This window comes from Passer domesticus, chromosome 7, assembly GCF_036417665.1.
Source record: "Passer domesticus isolate bPasDom1 chromosome 7, bPasDom1.hap1, whole genome shotgun sequence".
NCBI classification, from domain to species: Eukaryota; Metazoa; Chordata; class Aves; order Passeriformes; family Passeridae; genus Passer; species Passer domesticus.
The window spans coordinates 40521064-40540496 of NC_087480.1; the positions used below are offsets into that span (position 1 = coordinate 40521064).

Below are 19433 nucleotides of genomic sequence, written 5' to 3' on the forward strand. Positions count from 1 at the left end.
TATCAAAATGCTTTTAGTATAGAAGAGTGAATAACAGATTGCACTGCATAGCCATTCAATGGAAAATTCCAGCTGAATTATAGTCATACACCTGCAACTACATTAAAAAGCTTCTGTGAGAAGCTTCCCCCATGTCTGATGGAGGCAATGCCAGCCAGCACCAGGATGGATCCACGGCTGGCCAAGGCTGAGCTGATCAACTGCAGTGGCAGCACCTCTGGGATAACACAGTCAAGGGGGAAAATACCCAGCAATAGCAGCTGAGAGAGAGGAGAGAGTACGAGAAAGCAGCAGCCCTGCAGACACCGAGGTCAGTGAGGAAGGAGGGGCAGGAGGTGCTCCAGGAGCTGCTCCAGGTGCCAGAGCTGCTCCAGGAGCTGCTCAAGGTGCCAGAGATGCTCCAGGTCCTGCTCCAGGTGCCAGAGCAGAGACTCCCCTGCAGCCTGGGTGCAGCCCATGGTGAGGCAGCTGTGCCCCTGCAGCCCAGGGCAGTCCATGGGGGCAGGGATCCTCCCACAGCCCATGGAGGAATTCCTCCATGCTGGAGCTGGGGAAGAGTCAGGAGCTCTCCCCCTGAGAAGGATGGAGCAGCAGAGTCCAGCCAGGGTCACCTCAGCCCTTACACATCCTTTTGTCCCAAAAGTTAAAGGTAAAACCTACCTTCATTTTACTCCCCATCTCCCCCAAAGGCAAGAGGTGCTTCCTGCAGCAGCCCCTCCCCAGCAGCAGCAGCAGGGAGGGGATGAAGGCAGGTCCAGCTGTGCCAGCGTGTCACCCAGCCCAGCAGGGCCACCAGCTGCCACAGGGGCTGCAGCCAGGCCCAGGGGAGCAGGGCACAAGAGCAGGGGCTGTCCAGGTTTGTAAAAAGGGGTGGTTCCAGCACAGTCTGACCCCTCATCACATCCCACCACAGCTACAGGAGGTCAGGCATCCCTCCTCCCTCCCACAGCATCCCCAAGAGCTCTCTGATAATACTTGGTTGAGCAGTACAAAAATACTTGGTGAGATCACAATTATTATTACCTTTTTTAACATCTAATGTGAAACCATAGCACCCATCAATTATTACTGTACCTTCTTCTTTCTTGTTTCTCCTTAATATGTGCATTTCTTAACCTACAAAAAAAGATAATATACCTACTTTTTTGGCAGTAATCTGAAGATCTAGAGCCCAAGAAAAGCTGTTTAACAAAAAGGAATTATTAGGTAAGGTTTTAAAAAGATCCAAAATACCACTGGAATTTCAAAGGACATCAACATTTAACAGTTGCACTAATCAATTCATTATTGCACTCAAGGAAACACATTTTGCTTTCTCTATATTTGAGAAAATGAAATGTTCATTCAATGGAGAAAAACTTCCAAAATAATACTGGATTATTACAATCTTTATGCCTGATAAGCATGAAAATGCTCTTCAGATCAACCCATCAAACAAGAACCTGCATCACCCAAGGAATTTGGATATTGTTAAATTTTATTTTATAGTACAGTGTTGGGCACTTTATGGTCACGTGGAATTCACCAAAAACTTCTACAGATGCCACAAACTTTGGAAGGAAAAAGAAAAAACAAACCACACCACATATCACAGCTCACTTAATACATCTAGACAGTGCACTACTAACAGTAGTCTAAGGTCAGAATTACAGTTCTCAAGATGACTTTGAACAGTAGTCCAGAAGGTGCAAAAGTGTGGAGTAAATTTGGCTCTAGTTTTGTGAAAAGGTCAGTAACTAACTAAATTTTCAAAACTGTAAGGACAATGCTGGTTGTTTTGTGTGTGTGTGTTTTTAATCTCAAAATTACCAATAAAATCTCATGTATCCTGTACTTTATGCCTCTCTTTTAAGTATTAAAGGCTCACCATAAGGGACATTATTGGGAAGGGTTTTCAAGGGTCACCAAAAAAAAGTTATAAAAAAAAATTAGAAGCATCAAGATACACGACGTTGCTTTGTTCCATGTTGAGGCATTTCTCATCATATCTGGCACAAATTTAAAATTAACAAACACAAACTGTTTGCCAAACATCTAAGCATTTTAAATTGCTCTTCTTCCTCAAAAATCATGAAGTAACAGATGTGATGTGCTTGTGTGCAAACTGCACCAAGATTAGCTCTTCCACAGTGCTTTATTGCCTCATTCAAGTATATTAATTTAAAGAAAGTCTCAAGGAAAAACCAAAGGTTAAAAGAAAATGTACATCAATATACAAAGAAATTAATTTACAAAAACTTAAAAGGATACTGGCAACATTAGTAGATGTTTTAAGTAATGACTTATGATAATTATGGATGTCACAAACTAAATTCTTGTGGTCATCACTGGTCCTGAAAAGCAGTGCCTAACACCTCAGCTTTTTACCCATGATTAACAAGTCATCAAAGCATAAGCTAAATATCATAAATTCAAATAGTTATCCTTACTTCAGTGTAACCAGGTTTTACCTTTAAGAGTTACCCAAACTACTGGTATGTGAACATTGGCTTAGGCCTTATTATTTCTACAGAATGTGACATCCATAATCATTCCCAGTCACTAGAAATATACATTTGCCTCATTAGAATAGATTTCTTCATGTTTTTATCATACAACCATATTTCAAAGTTACATGTAATTTTACACAGTTCTAAAAAATACAATTTCATGGGTCTGCTTGAAAGCAGATGTGCACTACTAAATTACTTTGAAACAAGGGGTAATATTGCACAAAATTCACTGAAGATTTGCAAGTCAACACATTTTCCCCTTCCAACCAAGCTGCTCCCTTATTTTTAACAGAAAGAATATTAATTCACACAGAATCATAATAAATGTCAACATATTTGAACTCAACTTATTTTCCAAATGCTAACACTGTTACTGGATTCTAAATACAAGTGTTGTTAGTATTGAGCTAAGTAATAGTACAATTGAATTGAGTACCCCTTACTACAGTACACCTTGGAGTAACTTCCAACTGTGTCACCTGCTTCATACCCCAACCCAGCAGAGGATGGCAATGGCCCTGCCAGCTATGTGGGTTGTGGATGTCCCTCTAGACTGAGGTGGCTTTGGACTCACCAGAAACTCTACAAGAATAAGTGAAGCAGCTTTCAGAAAGACCTGTCAAGTACTTTCAACTGGCCACTGACTGAAACTATGCAACAGGTATTGCAAAACAGATCAAGGGAGGTTTTGCACAAACAAACCACATCATCCCTTTCCATTCCCTTATTTTCAACACCCTGAGGAACATGAATTCTAGGCCAGCTGTGGTCCATGCTCCTGGGGTGAAGATGAGGACACGCTCTGGTCAGCACAGATTCTGCTAACAAGCAAACAACACCCGGCAGAGACAGACATGCCTAATAGCAGCAAAGAAGTTACTGAAGACAAGTCACATCACCATTCATACTGCTTTTGCTGGTGCAGTTATTTCTACATTTATTCTTCAAAGATTTACTGCAATACCACGGGAATGGACAGCCTTCACCATTCTGAGCTTTGCAATATGGAAGGTGTTTAAGTTTCTCAGCCACATTTGTTTAGCCTGAAATTCCAGGCTGTTGGGAATGCACTGGCTAGAGTCTCACAGCACCTGGACTAGAGGCTGGTGCCAAGGGAGGAGATGGTAACTCCTTGGAAATAAAGCTCCTCTTGAGCTCCCCCTGAGGAGTCAGGGAGGTCCATGGTTAGGGGTTCTTCCTGCAGGACAGGGTACGGTCAGGATTACACAGGGGGCATTTGCAAAAGGGCCTCATGCTGGCACTTATTATTGCATGAAATGTTTATTTGATTATTTACATGCATAGAGAAAGTATTTTAGATGCTCCTAGCAATTCTATTAGACAGCTGCACCAACAAAACATTGTTCTGTAGAACTGAGAATCATTGACTGCAGGTGGATAAGGAGAAGCTGTTTCAAACACCTGGGTTAACTGTTCTTTTGCCTAGACTTTACATTGGTTACAAGAACACAAGGTTGTAAACTAGCTCATCCTAAAACCTGAGAAGACATCTACAACAGAATTTTAAGGTCTAAAACACTCTTCTAATAGATTGGGTGGGATTTTCAGAAGCACCCAGCACTTGTCTAAAACTCTGCCTGAAGTCTGTGTTACAATGCCTGAGAGGGGACTTCAGCCAGTGCTGAGAGTTTCTGACGATCCCACCCCAACAGCAGCAGCACCACTGAAATGCTAAATGACAAGGAAGGGTTCAGTCGACAACTTCTATGACAACTTCTACAACTACATTTTTTCTTCAGAACAAGTCTATTTTTCAGAACTACATGATGTCCAAAAATGTGAGATGGAAGAGCAAACCACTGCCTATTCTACACAGACAGCCCTCTGCATGCATAGAGGGTGGGTAGGGATCACCTCTGCATCCACAGTCCTTCCCTGGTGTCTGCAGTTTTCCTCGTTACATCTCTACACACGTGAATGGGAAGCTTCTGACTGGGACAACGTATTATCCATTCTGCAAATCCCACAGGGAGTTAACTCCACAGGCAATATTACTTTTACCTACATGACTGAGCTGGAACCACTGTAACTGATCTAGAACTGAAATCTGGAATTCTTCCAGGTTACTATCTCTCCTGTGGACTTCCAGGTTCTGCTTCACCACACTGCACTGGAACAACCCAGGAATCCCTTTGTCCTTCCACTGCCCTTACTTTTTCCTCCCAAACCAGATGAGTGATACGGCTCATTTTAGGCAGACATCTATGCAAAATAAACTCAAAAATATTAATCTCAAGTCCTGGTTTGACTTTCTACACCGGAAATTTGTTCCTATGTGTAAGTAACAGATCACAAAGCTTAATCAAATAACCTGGTATCTCCCTTAAACAGGAGAAACAGAAGATTTTTGAGATCCTGAAGAAAAGAGATGCCTCTGAAGAAGACCACAGGAGCTCTGACTGAGCACAATTCAGTTCTCACCAGTAGCTGGTGATCAAAATGTTGATGATTTTCAAAGACACTAGAAGGATTTCCACAACTCAAAAGCATACAAGTATAAAACTTGCAAAGTACTGGACCTGGAAAATTTATCTTAATATAGAACCCACTGTGGTACTAAAAATACTGCATATGTAGCCAATAAACAATTTTATATTATCACAAGGACAGAGAACAAGAGTGTTGAACCAGAAGTATCAGTTTGGACTCTTATCTATTTGGTAACTGGCAATTCTATTCAAATAAGGCACAAATATTAGCCTTTTTAAAAGATCACTGACAGTAAGTGGAAAAGATCCTGTATATTACAGAGTAAAAAATGTACCTACAGTTAAAATCAACACATATATAAGACCAAGCTATTTCTGAACCCATACAAGGTTCAAAACAAAAAAAGACATACTATTTAATGATTGTAAACAAACTATAGCTTTGTAAATAGTAAGGAAACAATGCAGCATAAGCACATTTTGTCTGAAATGAAAATAATTTTAATTGAATATTATCATCTTCTATTTAATCTGTTTACTTCTTTTCAGCCTGCATTTTCACTCCATGAAGCAGTGAATTATTACTACAATGCCTCCATTTTGAAAGATTCCACTATAAAACTTTCAATTTTATGATCCTTATAAAAACTTAAGAATACTGGCAGTCTCACATGGCTTCCATATTTATTCCACAAAGCTGAGAATGGAACAACCTATGTGATTATTTGCTCAGTATCTAACCCTCATATAAAGCCAGTAAGATTTATGCCTGTATTAGACAGTAATTTTTGAAAACCATTTTCTGGCAGCATTCCTGATTTGATGGTTTTGAAAGAAATAATGGCCATAATTTCTGGGGTTTTTTTTCTATCTTCCTCCTTAAAACACTGATACTGTTTACTAACTTCAATAAATGAAGGAAACAAAGCAACTTAGATTGAACCATGGATAGAAACATCATGTGAGGTGGAGAGGAAAAGAAAAATTGAACCTTTAAATTCTCACCACAAAATGCAAGGAGATGAATGAGAAGGAGTGAGAAGTGCTACAAGAACAAAACCCTCTGTATTGCCTATTGCAGCACTATGCTTGGGCAATATTTAGTACCAGCAAGGGAGAAGAATGCCCTCAAGTCATTAATGCCAGCTTTAAATAAGGAACCATCAGGTTGCTCTGGAACTTTTTCATCTGAACAGCACATGAACCACTTGGCCTGATCCACTTGCAACACTGAGAGTGAAGATTTTATTTTTATGATATTATGGATTTCTAATAGTGCAAAATATTTTGCCAAGTAACATTTTTTGTTATTACACAAGTTCACAACATATCATGTTGATGCACAAGAGGAAACCAAAGGATTAACAAATAGTCTGGAGTACAGACTTCTGGATGTACAACTGCTAACTCTGGAACACTGAGATTTTCCAGCAATGCAGATGCCCTCCAGAAAGTTCATGCTTGATCAGACACAGATATCTCTGCAAGATTTGAACTTTTACTATGTTTTAGCTTTGTTGCACTGATTAAAAAGTTAATTCTGGAGGCTTATCCTCAGTGGCAAGTACTGGCCCAGCCCTTCTCATTCTGGAGCAAGATGAAATTTTGCACTAACCCCAGATCTCACTCTGAGCCTCTCTGGTGAGGTTCCAAACAGTGCCTCTGCCATGACATGAAGCAATTCCCTTAGGTCAGCTACCTTGTAAGAAAGCAGCACAAAAACAACTTTCCATTTGTGTCAGCTGTAAGGAAAATGAATTAATAAATCTCAGTGAGGCAACTGATATGAAACTCTGCTACAAACTACTACTAAAGCACAATCTGATCCAAATACCAACCCCAGGAACGTGCTCATTCAGGCCTAGGCTGAGATTAACAGAAATCATTAATGACAAAGAGGAAAAGAAAAAAAGGTTTCTGACTTAGAAGAGCAGCAGAACATTCTTCTCAGGTAGGGGTCTTTTATACCCATGTGCTGTTTCTACCAACTTTACCACAATCCCTCAAAGCTGACAATTCCAATCTGCTGAAATGGATTAACTGTCTCTTCTGTCCTAAGCTGTTGGGGAGACAAGGCATGTATGGTGAGGTGGAAAAAGAAAAGACAAAGAAAATTTTAAAAATTAAAGAGCTGCTCCATAGGTATCAAAAATGTTCAGATTTTAAATATCCAAATACTTGTCAGGAACACTGCCAGAAGGAGGAAAAATGCTTGTTCTAAATACATTATACATCATGACCATTTACTCTCCTTCACTGAATTTAGAAAGAAGTTTTTGGTTGTCCAACTTGGCTAAAATGAGAGTTGGATATATACAGTCTCAAACTGAATCTATAAATTTAGCTTTCTAGTGTTACAAATCAGGCACAAATTAGTTTTCCAACTATTAAACTGCAGAAAATAAAAAAGTAATAGAAATCTATCAATTCCACTTACACTTTCCTTTCTGAGAATTTTCAGGTGAATTAGTCTACCTAGGGAAACTGATAATGTGTCTTTAAAGTGTCTTAGTTGTAAACAGAAGTCAATAAATGTCACATTATAATTCAGCACTTCATGTACTTTATAGAAGAGAGAAAACCACGTGCTACCTTTTTGAAGTCTGGAAGACAGAGCCACAGTTTTAGTTTGGAGTAAGTTCCAAGTTATAGTCACAAGAAATTCCTCAATCTATAAAAAGTCTCCTTTCCTCCCCCCACCCTTGCTGAAGCAAATTCCTGCCATGGAAAATCATTATTGCTGTTTTGTAGATTTGCATTCATCTTCTAAGACAGTTAAATCCCTTCTCAAAAGATTAAGGCAATTATTATTCATTACAAATATTAACATTTGTACATTTCAGACAAATCAGATTGCTTGGTTCATTTCATACTAATGGGATTAACATAGTACCTTCAAAACCTGGCTACCTTCAGGTGACACCCTTGCTGCTTAGAGGAAGCAAACGCTAGGAAGCACCATACACTTGCTGTATTTTTAACACAGAGACTAACTAGTACCTGATTTGAGAGTGCATTCATACATTTAGTTCCATTTTGTGGACTTAACTACAGCCAACAAATGAACCGAGTAAACGTAGAAGCGGATGTCCAATGGCAGAAAATGCATACTCAACTGAAGAGAATTATTTTTATAACTGAAGATCTCTTATTCCTTTTCATTTTTTTGGTTATCATCTCATATGGAGTTACATGGAGTCCTGAGTAGTCTCCCTTTAACATCTGATGGGAGTCAAGTTTCTTTTCATACTTTTCTTACGTTTTATTTCCACTGCTACTGCTGGACAAGCTATCCTTTGAAATATTTAAACCATAGTGAAAAGCAGAATTCAGTTTACATAATGACACCACTTCTTGAAGAAGTCCACCTTCTTCTGGAGTTTCATCTCCTTCTTTCCCACCTTTCTCCCAAGGGACCAGAATAGATGGCTGTTGAGCAAGACCTGCTGGGAGCTGATCTTCTGAGGTATTGCTTAGTGTTTCATTAGGCTTTGCATACTGACAGGAAGAAAAGCCTGCTTTGAAACTTTCGAGGGGAGTAAACTGGGCACTTGGTCGTACTGGAGACAGGGATGTCAAACTAGTGGTGTCCATCTTGTCAGTAGTAAAGGTTTTGCCACTCTTTTCTTCTTCCATCCTTGAGAGAGATTCTCTCTGGCCACCAGAAGAAACTTGCTTCCTTGGTGATGGGGGAAGCTGCTTCCCATGGAGGACACTGTCATCCTGGCCAAGGTTCCACTCTGCCTGGTCATTAGCACTGCTGCAGAGCAGGGTTAGGTTGCTCTCACTAGGTGCATTTGACTTGTTCTGAAAGAAAAAAACATGTGTTCATAGTTAATGTCACAAGAAACATCTCTACACTGGTATTTTTGAAACACAAGTACTGGAAGGGATTTTGTATGTTCCTAAATCATGGATTCCCTCTGGGGCTCAGTGTTACAAAACAACTATCCCAGACACAATGCCTGGCCAAGTGTTTTTACATTTCCTCACAGAACACTGTCTCTTAGCCTAAGGACTTACTCTGGTACCACAAAGAGGAAGGATTTCTGTCTCCTCTGTCCATTCAGTCTTGACACAAGCAGTTTTGACAGTGAACAAAGACACACTTTTCTCGTTTGTACCCATAATATGAGAGGGAGGGGGACTAAAACTAAAACCAGATGGCATTTCCTCTTTGCTTCAGTAATTAATTATACCAATTTTCAATATTAAAGTTTTTTGGTCAAACAAAACTGGGCATTTTATTAATCTAACCCCTGTGTGACACTCATAATATAAAATTTTACAAGCTTTATAAATATTTGCATCAGTATTCGCTGCTCCAGTAACAAATCTTCTACTATAGGATCCCTTTCAGCAAAAGTAAGTGTTGGACAGCTGACATGTGCTGGAATTCAAAAGCACTAAGCTTTTTTGGCTAATACCACAGCAGTGACTTGGTGAAAGTTTTAAAACTGTAGGCAAGCACAGTGTTTACACTAAAGGACCAGCGCAACTCTACCTAAAATAGGAACAAGGAGCCCTCTTAGAAAACTCTGGAGTACCATTCCAGCAGAGTTTCAGGTGCAATTACCACCTGGATTCCATGACTTAAATCAAGAAGGAAATATCATCGTATCACTATGACTGGTCTAAGTCTACAAGGTGAAAAATGCCTTTTAAACCACATTAAAAAATCCTAAACCAGCTCAAGGCATATCAGATTTAACAGAAAAAAAAAAGTATTTATAAATATAATATTAAACTATTTGATTAAGTAAATTACTGTTCACAGCTCTCTATGTGGTTACTGCTTTAAGGGAAAAATACTGTTCCAAGATGACTTAGTAACCTGGACAATTTCTTGGCTGCTAAAAAACCATCATGCAGTGGCCAGCATGAGTGTACTGTTACATAGCCCTAGGAAGACACATCAGCAATTCTAAAGACTGTGCTGCAATGTCTGAGCTGCATGTTGTTCATTCCACAAGTGCAGGATTGCACTGTAAATGGACTTGGGCTGGTTTTCAAATGAAAGCAGAAGACTAACCGCGGTCTTGTAATCAATGTCATCCATTGATCTGAAGAAATCCAGGCTCTTTGCTCCTGAGAGTTTTCCTTGATCTGAACTGTGTGTGCTCAGCGTGTCCAGAATCTCTCCAAGCAAGTCCATTTCTCCTTGATGCTGAGTTATTCCGGTTTCACCAGAACCATCACTATCATAAAAGTAAGCAGAAGCTTCTTCACTGTCTTCTGATGATAACCTGAAAACAAAACTTTTCCATCAGATAGGAACATGAAAGCCATTTTATTATAGTCACTTCTGAAAGTACATAGGAGAATGCATTTTAAGAGCACTGAATGGGAACATCAACCTGGAATATGCTTCTACTCAAGAATTTTCCTGAACACAGATATATGGTGTCAGTGGAGATGCAGTTACCATCAGCTGCCTCCTGGCCTTGCCAAACATTTTGTTCTAGTGGCAAGACTGCTATTGCAACTCTTCCTCCATCACATGGGAGATTTACTGAATACTGCCTATCTGCAAGGACAACTGGTGCTTTTGTCTCTTCCGTCCTCTCTTGTTCATTGCAATAGCCTTACCTCAGATCCCCCATTCTACCATAGTCCTTTTCTACCTCTGTCTGTGAGTATTGCTACAAAGGCTGTTTTCCTTACATTATATCCTTTTAACATTTCACTAGCTTTGTCTTCCCTATTATATCACAGCTTAAACTGCTTGATTTTGCTTTCAGTGTTCTTTCTGGTTTATATCCAGATGTTCATTATCAAAAATCAACTCCTCAATTCAGAAAATGCCTAAATGCAGCTAAAGCCACAGGCTACATTTTTCCTTTAGTTCTCATATAGGAAGACCTCAATATAAAACCTCCAAGACATTATTTGTCTTTCAGACCCTTCAAAAAATGTCCCATTGTCATGGCCACAACACAAGCCTTAAAGAATAGATTAGCTGAGGTCACTGCCCAACATGTTGATGAATATTTTGCTGTTTCTTTGTGTACGTAGTCTTTTTATCTGGAGGCTGTGAAGACTGAGGATTATGTCAAGCTCTTCTGGACACTATAAATAATGAAAATATATAATAGCCTGTCCCTTTTTTTAAAGCAGATTTAAATCCTAAACTACTTGACATCATCTAGATCAAGAATTAAGCTAGCAGCCTGGACAGGAGAAAAATGTGTCACTTGAACTCCACTTAGACAAATAACACTTGTTACCCTCTCTCCTAAAGATACATAACCCATCCAAACAGGCTTCTTACTTGCTTGTTCTCTCAATTTCATCATCCTCATCTTCATCCAAGGTAAAATCCTGGTTACTGAGGCGCTGGTTGAAACGAGTCTGGAAGAAAGACAATCAACATTTTATTTTGTTTATTTTTTCAATTTCAGCATTACTTATTCGGAGACCAGCTGCCACTTTACTCATTAGGGCTTCTGAGCACTTGATGAGAAAAACCACATATTGATCAAGCCTTGTAAAGGCTGTTCCAAGTCCTCAAGCATCACCAATTAAAGAGAACCATTTCTCTTCATGGCCTATGGAGGGCCTCCTTATTTATGCAAAGCCTGGTGTGCCTTATTATTTATGCAAAGAATTGATTAGCAGAAGACTGAATATTGGAGGAAAAGCATCACTCAAGTCTACCAGGTACCCTTTTCCTGAAAGCACATCACAAAAAGCACCATGGTTGAAAACTTTCTGGTAGAAATACTTGCCAAGCTTTGGTTCATGTGGTCTATTGAGCATGAAGAAAAATTGACTTTTGAAGTGGCAAATACAAAGGAAGCTGGGAGTCTCTTTAAAAAGCTACGTTTATGTTATGGTGCTGTACAGGACTGCAGAGTAAATAATATCCACTTCAGAAACTTTGCACTAGGAGTGCCTTTGTGCAGGATAATTTACTGTGGATTACAATTAATTCCAACTCAGAGCATCCCAAGAGGACTTTGCATGGTGGAGCTGGTGTGCTGTAAATTCACACATTTCTGTACAGAATACTCACATATTACATCACATTATTATTCAGCAAACAAAAACAGTCTAAAAATTCCACAATAATTGGAAAAAAGTCTCTGTCCTGACCAGATTTAAATCAGGAATTTTAATCACTTGTACTTCACAAATTACTGTTTTCAGGACTACAGCTCTCATACTTGTTTTGTATCAAAAACTTTTTGTATAGGAAGTTTAACCATACTGGCAATCAATGCACTGAAGATATTTTGAACCCTGGATAGCCACTAATAATTTCAAGACATATGGATGGAATTTGTACAGAGGGAAAACAGTGTAAGCTAACTCTGAGGAAAATCATGCGCAAGTAAGAAGTGCTACTGCCCACATCTCATCATGCAGTTCACCAAATGCCTAAACCTGCAACCAGCCCCTGATGGGGAAGAAATATGGCCTTAATTTCAGACTACAAGGGGCTTGAAAATCTCGTACTGTGAGGATTTCAGTATGTTACCTATTACAGATGTTGTCAGTGTTCTACAAATACCAGGACGCTCTATGTAACTCCCCACCCCCCCATTATTTACAGGAATGTCTCAGTATTCACTCTTTAGAGACTGAGACGTTTTTTCTTGTTCAACAACAGAGAATTTAATTAAAACAGCAAGTTTTGATAACACTCTCCACAGTTCTTTGCCCTCAAAGAGGAAACATATGGCTCTTTATGTGTTAAACCAAGTTAATAGTTGACAGAAAATGAGAGAATTTATTGGAGTATTACAAACCATCAAACAACCCTAGGATTCATTCTGAGCAAAAGGTATAGGATGGAATACAGAGAAACAAACTATTTCTAAGTCTTTCATACTTTTGTGAGTTCATAGTGTTGTTCCCATCACTGCTGCAAGCAATCATTCTCCTGTTGTAAGTAAAGGGAAGTGAATCACTCTGTTAACTGATACTGGTGTTGGTTATCTTACTGATCCCTGTCACACACACAGTCATTGGTTTTGGTTTAAAAGTTGCAGCTTTAAGTAATTATCTTCACTGGGAAAATTAAAGTACTTCGATTTGGTAACACTAGAAAGTAACCACTTCTCCAAGAAAATTTTGACGTGACATTCATTGTAATACAAGCTCGAACTTGGAACTGGCTCCTGGAGGCCAAAATCCTGTCTGCCTCTCTCACTTTATTTGAATTTGCATCAAAATTAGATGTTGCGATCACATTTACTCCTACTAACACATGAGATTTTGCAGGGAAGAAGATTTTTTAAAATGTTGAGAAGTTGCAGAAAACAAAATGGAAACTGACACTCGTTCATCTGTAGGGGGAATGAACTCTGCCAATGGAATAAAATTCTACAAGGTAACGCTGATTGGTTGAAATAATAAATAATATTTCAAAGAGGGCAGATATCAAGCTTCAAGAAAAAAAGGGGAAAAAGGAAGAAAAGTTGTGGTTTTGAGAAACAGAAGCTGAATAAAATTAAGTAGAATCAGCCAATACCAAAGGCATTGCAGTGGCCCCTCAGAACATCTATGAACAGTAATATGCAAGTGTGTTAGTAGAAGCACAAATAATCATATAAAGGAATATAACAGACAAGTTGATAAACCTAAAACCTCCCTCCAAAACAAGAATTCCTAGCTCCTGATGGTCAAACTCTTTGAAAAAAACATTTTTGTTACCAATTTAAATGATTGGGGTATATTATAAAATTATACAGGGAGACTTTCAACAACTAAACCAAATAAAATGGGATTTACATACAAAGAAAAATATATGGGGGCAGGGAAGGAAAGAAAAGTATCTGGCTGTAAATAACAGCCTTCTCCAGCATTTACAGCTCTGTGAGCTAACCACAGAGACAACAAGCAACACATGTTTTTGAATAGGTGACTTTCCTTTAGGAGCTGTAATAAAAACAACTGCAAGGGAGGGTTATGTCCAGACTACTTTGCAAAGAAAGAAAAAGAAAGAAAGAAACCCTTAATAAATTTCAAAAGGAGAGCCATAAAACTTTTTCAATGCTCCACTAGGCAAAGTGACAGAGTATGTGCACCTGCAAAAGCTGTCAGAGTCATTTAAGAAGTCCTTCCATTACTGACGTACCCTGCTGTTTGCAGTTATTTAAGCTTTTAATTTCTGTCTTTTCTGCATTTTGAAGTGTGTAACCTTTTTTATACCCCTTTATGAAAAAAGGACAGACTTCTGCTTCCTTCCTGATTAGCATTCTAATAACAACCAGACCATTTAAATTTATTACCACAAGAAATGATACGGCAACAGTCCCTTCTTGCTGCACCAGAACTTTATAAAGTCTTAATAGACTGCTGTCATGTTTATTTCTGTAAAATAAAGGAACAAACTTATTTAAAGTACTTGGTTGTTTTGCTTCTTCCAAACAGTTCTGGTTAGACATTAAATCTATTACTTAATGTATTTACTTTCTGTCATGACAAGAACAGGGATTCAACTTTTGCTGTTTCAAATTTCTCATCTTCCTGCACATGGCATCTCTCATCTCTCATTTTGCTTGGAACGTAAGAGCTGAGCACTTAAATACGAGTTCATGTTCTCCACAAGCTGGTTTGAGGCTATATATTCTTTTTGTATTCACCATATCCATCCTTTCTGGTTGCTGCCCTGCTTCAAAATCTCCTTCTAAAAGTAGTCTGCAGCCTATGCAGACCTGAACCAATGCTGATCACTGAAATAAGGAAAAGGAGCTGACAGTATAAATGCAGTAGAACCAAATAAAGGGAGATTCAGTCCTTAAACTGTTCTCTTCTGCTTGCTGGTAGCCTCACAAAATGTACTACTTTGGAATAAAAATGCCAAAATACATGAATGCTAAAGGATTTAAATGTAAGATGGTTATATTCTTGATTGGGCATGAAAGTCAATCTTTGAAATGTCAGCTTTTTATATAATGCTAGACCTTTCAGATGTCCAGCTTTTGGTAATGAGTGTGTATTGATTGATACTAAGGCAGGAAGTTTAACAAGGCTGCTGCTATTAATTACACTCCAAGTGAAAAACAAATAATCTTTTGATAAATGGCAGCACAAATATAATTTCACATTTACTGGCTACTCAATATATCAACACATATAAAGTTTCAAAAAAATGGAAAAATATATACCATGGTTTAAATCTGTGAAGTACTGTTTCCTTTTTCTTAAAAATTTAGAGAATATTCATTCAGTATGAGAAAGCAAAATGAATAGAAGTCCACTGTTATTTAAGATTCAGTATTTTATTTTACCCATCCTCCTCTACAACCAAATCAGACATAATTATGGCTGCATCCAGTAGAGAAGCAAAAGATCTCTCAATCAGACTTTCCAGTAAAGCTAACTTGTCGCCTTCCTTTCCGGTTAAACACTGTGACCTGGAGCCATGACTCACAGGAAGGTGCTCCTCATTACACTCCCTGAGAGCTGAGACTGATGAAAGAAGAGGGAAAGCAGAGACAGAAAAGAAGTACAGATTCTAATCAAGAATGCTCTGATATCAGAAAACTGTCCTGGATATAAATTAAATAGATACTATCAGAAATATGTGTATGGGCACAGTGCTTTGAAATGCCAAATACACTTCAATGCCACAGAGATCCCCAGTGACTATTGTACAGTTACAGGAAATCCTAATACCTGTGCTGAGGTATGATTTATTATAAGTATGGATGACAAATTTGTTGAGATACTTAGTCACAGATAGCACATGTAATTACTTTTGTTCTGAATTACTGTGGTGAAAAATGAACAAGCTCTCAGCTCCCTACCATTTATGAACACTAGACTCCTGAACACAGGTATCATTTGAGAATTGTGTAACGCTGCTTTTCCTTTTTAACAATTAATCATGCTTCCACAAATATTTTTTCAAGAATAGTTCTGTTTTGCTCCAAAACAACAAGCAACCTTCCACTTTCCCTGAGGAATTGCAGCCCTTTTTTTCCTCTGGAAGCCTGAGCCCTGGCATCAGCCTGAGGCCCCACTCTGCCCAGAGTGAGGCACCACCGCCCCACAGCAGATCCTGCTTTCCTCAATGGCACGAGGCTGTTCTCAGCACACCCTCCCGTTTTCAGCTGATGATGCACCCTGGCACTGTGCCACACACCATTCTAGCTGCAAGGAGTGCACCATCCCGAGGCAGCCTGGCTCCACTTTCATTGGCAACAAGCAGAAGTGTTAGTCCTTTAAAACAGGAGATTTGCAGTGCCATTTGCAACAGCTAAAGCCAGCAGCTCATTTTTTTTTTTGTGCATGATTTTAAGAATCAGATTCTCCAGGCAGAATTTGCAGTTACAAAAATGGAGAAATATATTACTTATTTTCCCTTTTCTAATGGTGATTAATGTCCTGATGTACACTCAATGATTAGATGGAAGGGATATTATAGAATGGAGGGCTGAGAGGGTCACAGTGAACAGAAGAGCAGGAAGATAAGGGAGAATGTGTGTCAGAAAAGAAAAACTAATCAGTGTCCAAAGCCACACAATGTTTATCTGAACAAAACCAGAAAAAGGAACATAGATTTGAGGTAACAAGAAAGTCAAGAGACGTGGAATTAACTCAGGTGCACAGTGTGGGACTTCAGTGATGAGGACAGCTGTAAATCCAGTTTATTTGGCTGAAATGTGCTATTTGATACAATTCCTAAGCACATAAAGAGAGACTACTGGTTAAATTGATCTTTTGGGTAAAATGTGCATCATACCCTTACATCAGCAGAACTGTCTCATGGTACAATCACTGCTGAGAGCACCAGTTGCTGATCATGTGTGACTTTCTCAGACAAAAACCTATCAAAAACACCTAAGATAAAACGTACAACATGGATGTGATGGTAAACACAAACACCCTACACCTCCAGACCTCGGCAGCACCAGACCCTGTCCATCTGTGACTGTGGAAGATCCTATTTGAGGGAAGTGCCAGAGGAAGCTTGAAAACAGACTAATCACATTTGCAAGAGAAAAAAGACTGTGCCTTAGAAATACTGACTCCAAGCACAAATCCACACTGTCAAGGGATTCCAAACAGAAGAATTACCAAGGAGGAGTCCCTCTTCCTCTTTGCATCCAACTTGGAGTTGGATGTTACTGATTTCAGCTATTTTACAGCCCAAATCAGACAATTAGAAGCAAGACAGAGGCATCATCAGGAGGCACTCAAGATTCTAGGTGGGCTGAGCTGCCCTTCAGTCATGCCCCTCTCTCCCCTTATTGCAGAAAGAGCCTAAGGCAGCACTGCTGCTAACTTCAGCATTTCAGCAGTATCTAAAATTAGACAGGCTGAATCTGGACTCACATTTAGAGATGCTGAGATCCCTGCAGGAAAGGATTTTCCTTTTTCTTCTATTTCTCCCTCCTTTTGCCTCCAGACAAACCTTTTTCATTAATTGAACTTCTTTATTCTTTTTTTTTTTTTTCACTCTTAGGTACAGGAATATAGAGAGCAAGAAAACATTAGGGAACATAGAGTACTAGAGCTGAAATTTTAGATGTAAAGTGGTGCTCTTCAAACCTCCAAGCCAGAAGGCAAAAACAACATGGAAGTCAGGACACAGGTTCCAATTGTTGTCTGATGGCTCTTCTGGCTCCCTGATTTAGTGGAGCAAAACTATGACTTGTGGGAGACAGAAGATACACAACAAAAGAAAGTAAAATATGCCACTGGTACATTAAGATGTCAGTAAATTCTTCTGATGAAAAAATGTATCTCGTTACTTCAATTAAATTCTGAGGACAGAAAGGTTCACCCAGTTTGAGGATACTCTGCAAGACAGCCTTTTTCTACGAGATCCTTCAGAAAAAGGAAACAGTGCTACACATACCAGTATGGCTCATTTGTTTGCATAAGAAAGACCCTCTGAAAAGCTGTATTTCTACTTATTATAAAACTTAAAGAGAGGGGCTACAATAGCCAGGAAAAGCATCTGCACACTTTTTGCTTGTATAAATTTTTCTTTTAGTAGGATAAATCAAAGGTAGATATGCTGATGACTTTGCCCTGAAAAACCAAGTATTCCAAAGGGTAAAAAAAAATTCCAGAGCCACTTCCTGAACATTACTCCATCTATTTTTTTGTTAAATTGGAATAATGGTAATTAGTGAAGAGATTTCTGAAGTGATTTTTACAGCAAAACACCAAGACAAGCAGCCACAAGGGTGACAGTGGTTTATGGGTGCAGAACAAACAGCACAGCTCTGGTGAGGACAGTCACTGTCACTGTTTAGTGGGAAGCATGGACAGGTTTCAGCAATCTTGTAATTATGCCTCTAGTTGGGAGCTTCTATTCCCTATTCCTGAAAATAGTATCATGCATGATACACAAAAGCATGTAAACGCTTAATTTGCACAAAATCCAGGGACAATTTCACTTAACACAAAGAAAGGAAGTACCCCTTGATTTGCAAGAGCTCTTCATTGCAGCAGGCAAGGCTTGCACAGGCAGAGCATCCCCAGTGCTCTGCCACTTTGGAAAGGAGCCGGAGCCACGAGAGGGCACTCTCGTAATCTGCAATTTGAATTTTGGCTGCCTAGCTTTTTCATTTTTAATTAAAAGGAAATCTGACTGTTTTGCAGAATGAAGAGATCTTACTTGACACAAGAAGACAAAAGATTTTTCTCCAAATTAAACGAAGCTAATGGTATCTATAATATTTTCACATTATACCACATTAGCAAAAGAAACAGAATTTACTGACCAACCGATGCTTACTTCAAAACTATATTTTACAGAAGCAAAATGTGATTTACATTAAAAACTAGCTTGTACTGTTTAGGACATCTTTCAATTTATAATATTTCAGTCAATGAGGGTCGAAAAATCCTCCAGCAACAGAACCAGTGTTAAATGTGGTTGGTAGTCATAGATGTGATCTCCAGCACATTGTCTGAATACAAATACAGGCAAATGTACTTAATCAGATTTATATTTCTGAAATCATTGTGGGGCTGACTGTGAATATTTTTTCTAAAAGATATTCAGTCATCTTATACAGAATATGTATATTCAACACTACATTATCAAAATCTCCTCTCTTATTTTTCATGAAAAAGAAAAATTCTTCAGAATAGCTCTCTCTTCAGAATAGCCACTCTCATCACCTTTTTCAGGTTAGGAGGGTAATCAGTTACTAGAAGTCCTTTGTAGCTAATGATTATGTAGTTTATTTTACTGGCCATTGTAGGGATATTGATAAATGGGGCACTCCTGAAGGTAAGGTTATTCTGAACACATCTTCCTGCCTGACACTTGCTGTGTTTGTTGAACAGATGCCAAGCACACCTACTGCAAGCTGAATTATATATTGTAGAGTCTCTAGGACACACTTCAATAAAAGTGAAAAAGCTCCATTTGCAATATGCTTAAAAAAAAAAGAAAGAAGGAAAGTAAAAAATATTTTTAAAACTCTCCTGTGTTTGAGAACACCAAGAAAAAAGTTTAGTCTAACTTGATTTTTATTAGAAGTGCTTTAAAAACCTTTTTAGACACTGTATTTGGATT

At 38.8% G+C, this 19433-nt stretch overlaps 1 protein-coding gene across 7 annotated transcripts in view; it reads right to left on the reverse strand.

The window, feature by feature from the left end:
* Positions 1–1458: 1458 nt before the first annotated feature.
* DENND1B (DENN domain containing 1B) overlaps positions 1459–19433 on the reverse strand; it is a 151215-nt gene continuing 133240 nt past the window's right edge. For all 7 annotated transcript variants that reach the window (XM_064427927.1, XM_064427930.1, XM_064427928.1 and 4 more), the window contains 3 exons: positions 11214–11293; positions 9975–10188; positions 1459–8749 (listed from right to left, as the gene is read on the reverse strand). In XM_064427927.1, coding sequence (XP_064283997.1) covers positions 8198–8749; positions 9975–10188; positions 11214–11293 — 846 coding nt within the window. In that variant the 3' untranslated portion in view covers positions 1459–8197. The remainder of the gene's footprint in view (positions 8750–9974; positions 10189–11213; positions 11294–19433) is intronic.